This window comes from Sinocyclocheilus anshuiensis, unplaced genomic scaffold (genome assembly GCF_001515605.1).
Source record: "Sinocyclocheilus anshuiensis isolate Anshui unplaced genomic scaffold, SAMN03320099.WGS_v1.1 scaffold1141, whole genome shotgun sequence".
Lineage (NCBI taxonomy): Eukaryota > Metazoa > Chordata > Actinopteri > Cypriniformes > Cyprinidae > Sinocyclocheilus > Sinocyclocheilus anshuiensis.
The window spans coordinates 160474-164390 of NW_015554222.1; the positions used below are offsets into that span (position 1 = coordinate 160474).

At 36.8% G+C, this 3917-nt stretch overlaps 1 protein-coding gene across 2 annotated transcripts in view; it reads left to right on the forward strand.

Annotated features, from left to right (window-relative positions):
- LOC107671150 (carnitine O-palmitoyltransferase 1, liver isoform-like) overlaps positions 1 to 3917 on the forward strand; it is an 8721-nt gene that overhangs the window by 2743 nt on the left and 2061 nt on the right. The window contains exons 6-15 of one of the 2 annotated variants that reach the window (XM_016464008.1): positions 288 to 426; positions 535 to 612; positions 1033 to 1140; positions 1242 to 1326; positions 1443 to 1638; positions 1969 to 2154; positions 2577 to 2682; positions 2776 to 2892; positions 3052 to 3216; positions 3311 to 3479. In XM_016464008.1, the coding sequence (XP_016319494.1) occupies positions 288 to 426; positions 535 to 612; positions 1033 to 1140; positions 1242 to 1326; positions 1443 to 1638; positions 1969 to 2154; positions 2577 to 2682; positions 2776 to 2892; positions 3052 to 3216; positions 3311 to 3479 (1349 nt within the window). The remainder of the gene's footprint in view (positions 1 to 287; positions 427 to 534; positions 613 to 1032; positions 1141 to 1241; positions 1327 to 1442; positions 1639 to 1968; positions 2155 to 2576; positions 2683 to 2775; positions 2893 to 3051; positions 3217 to 3310; positions 3480 to 3917) is intronic. The other variant, XM_016464007.1, reaches the window with a different exon arrangement.

Here is a 3917-nt window from a genome sequence, read left to right on the forward strand (position 1 = left end):
GTTTGAAATGTCATTCTCATTGCCATACAAAAGTATTATTTAAAATGTTGGTATTTATACAACTTAATTGTAAAGTAATAATTGTCATGCTGCTTTTAATTTACGCTGGTTTAAAAAAAAAGAAAAAGTGTAATTGTGTCTGGTAAAAAATTGTAATGTTAAAAAAATTTATTACAATCAGCATAAATTAAAAGCAGTAAACATTCTTTTTCTTATCATTTTGGGTTGGAGTATTACACTGTTTTGGGCTGTTTTCCTTTATGTTATTTCTTCTTTTTATTGTTTTAGTATCTTGAATCTGTTCGACCTCTTCTGGATGATGAGCAATATAAACAGATGGAGATTGTTGCTAATGACTTTAAAAAGGATCCTGCACCCAAATTCCAAAAACACCTCAAACTCAAATCCTGGTGGTCCACAAATTATGTAAGCAAACAAAGCCAGAGATCTTCCACATGAGTGGACTATAAATCAGTGGAAATCCTCTTATAATTACTGGCAAACTAACAGGTATGTCATTGCGTGTGTTAACAGGTGAGTGACTGGTGGGAGGAGTATATCTACCTGAGAGGACGGGACCCCATCATGGTCAACAGCAACTTCTACACCATGGTGAGCAGACATCTTCATGTAGCATATCTCTTACAGTGTAACAACAAGTCTTTAATCAGACCTATCAGGCATCGATAATGTTGAAAAAAAATATTTTATTTTTAAAAGTCAGTTATGTTTTATTTAAATCAAGGTTGTGACACAGGTGGTTTTGGGGTTAGATTGGCATTTAAAATTTGTATTATTTTATAAGAGAAAAATACTGTACATTTTGAATCATTATAAGTTTGCTAAAAGTTCATTTTGTCAATTTTAAGTAGTACACTAGCATAAAATGGAATAAAAGCCAACAAAGACTAACTATGGAAAAAAGCAGTTGACCTTCATACACATTTAAGTGTTTTTTTTAATAGCTATTGCTTTTTAATATCCTTATTTATTAAAACTGTCTGTTTCCATTACTCTCTTTCCATCTGCCAGGATTTGCTCTATGTGATCCCTACACACAGACAGGCTGCACGAGCAGGAAATGTAGTTCATGCCATGCTGCAGTATCGGCGTAAGCTGGAGCGAGGAGAACTCACCCCGGTACTGACATATAAACACAAAATAGTTTTTTCCATCCACAACAATGAATTGCCATAAATATAGGAAAGTTTCCCATCATGCCCTCTGTTCTCTCTTGTCAGCTGAGAGCTCTTGGGATTGTCCCCATGTGCTCTTTTCAGTATGAGAGGATGTTCAACACCACCCGTATTCCTGGCATTGAGACTGGTAATGACATTTTTCATATATTTTCAGCTACACATACTACTTAACAGTAGGCCTACAGATTCATAGATGCTTATTTTAAACCATGACATGATGGTTTCTCATTTGTTCACTCTCAGATTTTGTGCAGCATCTGAAGGACAGGAAGCACTTAGTTGTGTACCATCGAGGCCGTTTCTTTAAGGTGTGGCTATACTATGGTGGTCGCCACCTTTGGCCCTCAGAGCTTGAGTTGCAGTTTCAGCGTATCCTGGATGACAAGTCTGAACCTCAACCAGGAGAGATCAAGCTGCCTTCACTGACTGCCGGGAACAGGTGCAGATGACCTCGCAATAGTCCTGCGACTGTGTACTAGACCAGAGGTTTTCAAAATGAGGTCCAGGAGGCTTCAAGACGGTGTTCAAACAGTTTGAACAGTATGACTTTCTTCTGTGGAACCCATAAGAAGATATTTTGAAGAATGTTGGAAACCAAAACATTTTATTGGAAATTCATTCATTTCAATGGAACTGAAACTGTTTGTTTACTAAAATTCTTCAAAATATCTTGTTTTATGTTCTACAAAAGAAAGTAGTACATGTTTGAAACAAACCACGGGTGAATAAATGCTGAATGAAATCTTCCCCTTTAACACATAATATCCAGGGTTCCCTGGGCCAGGGCCCGTTTAAAGTACTTCACTGAGGGCATCAACCAGGCGTCTCTGGAGGCCATTGAAACAGCTGCATTTTTTCTGACCCTGGACGATGAAGCACATGGATACGATCCAGAGAACATACGGTCTCTAGACCTCTATGCCAAATCACTACTGCATGGAAAGTGCTATGACAGGTAGGAACCAGTGTTATTTCAGTATTATTTTCATAGTATTTATTAATATTTTATAAATAGAATTGAATTTGCTTTCATTTTTATGTTTTCCGTTTTTATTTTTAATTTAAGTTAAAGTTTTAGTAATTTTCTTATTTTCTTATTAGTTTTTGTAATTTTTTATATTTATATTTAGCTTTATTTTCTATGAGATTTAGTAATGTAAGCGCTTTAGTACTAGGTTTTTTTTCCCTCTAATATTTATTTTATTTTAGCTTTATTTCATTCATGAAAATTTTTTTTCAATATACTATAGTTTACATTTTTGTTAATGACAACAACGCTGCAAGTAACACTTTTAAGTCTCATTAACTGATAATTATTTTTGGTGAGCATGACCAGTTGCACATCTACACACTGAAACATCTTCTCTCGCCTGTCAGGTGGTTTGATAAATCCTTCACTTTGATTGTCTACAAGAATGGTAAAATTGGTGTCAACACTGAGCATTCATGGGCTGACTCCCCTATCATAGGACATATGTGGGAGGTAAACAATCAATAATAATAACTGCAAATACCTTTATTTTAAATGACACTATTGGGCTGTAAGAATTAACATGCATTTTAACTTTCTGTTTAGTATGTTTTAGCCACAGACTGTTTCCACCTAGGATATACTGCGGAGGGACATTGCAAAGGAGATATCAACAAAAGCCTGGCAACCCCTACCAGGCTACAGTGGGACATCCCAAAAGCGGTATTAATTAACCCTAACGTCCTACATCTAATTTGACATGGCTTTACATTAAAATAATTGAACTAATTCTAATGGGTTTTATGTCCTGGCATACATCCTAATAACTGTAAGATCATTTCTACACTGATAATTGATTAAGGTTCCTTATGTCTTTCTCAGTGCCAGGAGATTATTGAAGGTTCTTACCTGATTGCAAAGGGAATTGCCAATGATGTGGATTTCCATGGCTGCTTGTTTAACGAGTTTGGGAAGGGCCTGATAAAGAAATGCAGAACAAGTCCGGATGCTTTTATCCAGCTGGCACTGCAGCTAGCTCATTACAGGGTACAAGCCACACATATTTACATATAATCCCTCTGCAAAAATGTGTCTGTATATTGTGAACAAACCGTTTAATGAAGGATGTTTGTTGGAGTAGGACAAGGGTGAATTTTGTCTGACTTATGAATCATCCATGACACGCATGTTCCGCGAGGGCCGGACAGAAACCGTGCGCTCATGCACCTGTGAGTCCACGGCGTTTGTAAGAGCAATGGAGGACGAGAGCACCACGGTGAGAGCAATATATTTACAGACCCAACCCAGAGGTCAGCATTATTTAAAAAGTTAATAGCACTATTTTAAAAGTTAAAAATATATATATTTTGGTAACTAAAAACTTGTTTTTGCATAATGCTGCATCCACATTAAAAGATTTCAGCATTTTTCAAGAGCACTTTTTAAAAATCCAGTGCAATATCAGCACTTAAAGGGTTAGTTCACCCAAAAATTTAAATTAGGCTGTGTTTTACTCACCCCCGAGGCATCCTAGGTGTAGTTAACAGGAGCAAAGGAAGCAAAGTTTCCTTACTTTAGCAAAGGAAAACCAGTCTCCTCTTGGCTTATATCGAAATCCTCCGACATTCTTCTTTACAAATCCTCGTTTTGTACCTCTAATTCTTGACCGTTGTTTTGCTTTGATCTCTCCGCTGCGTTTCCATGTGCGTCACTTCTGAGCGGCGCATGTGCAAAGCTGACCTCATACG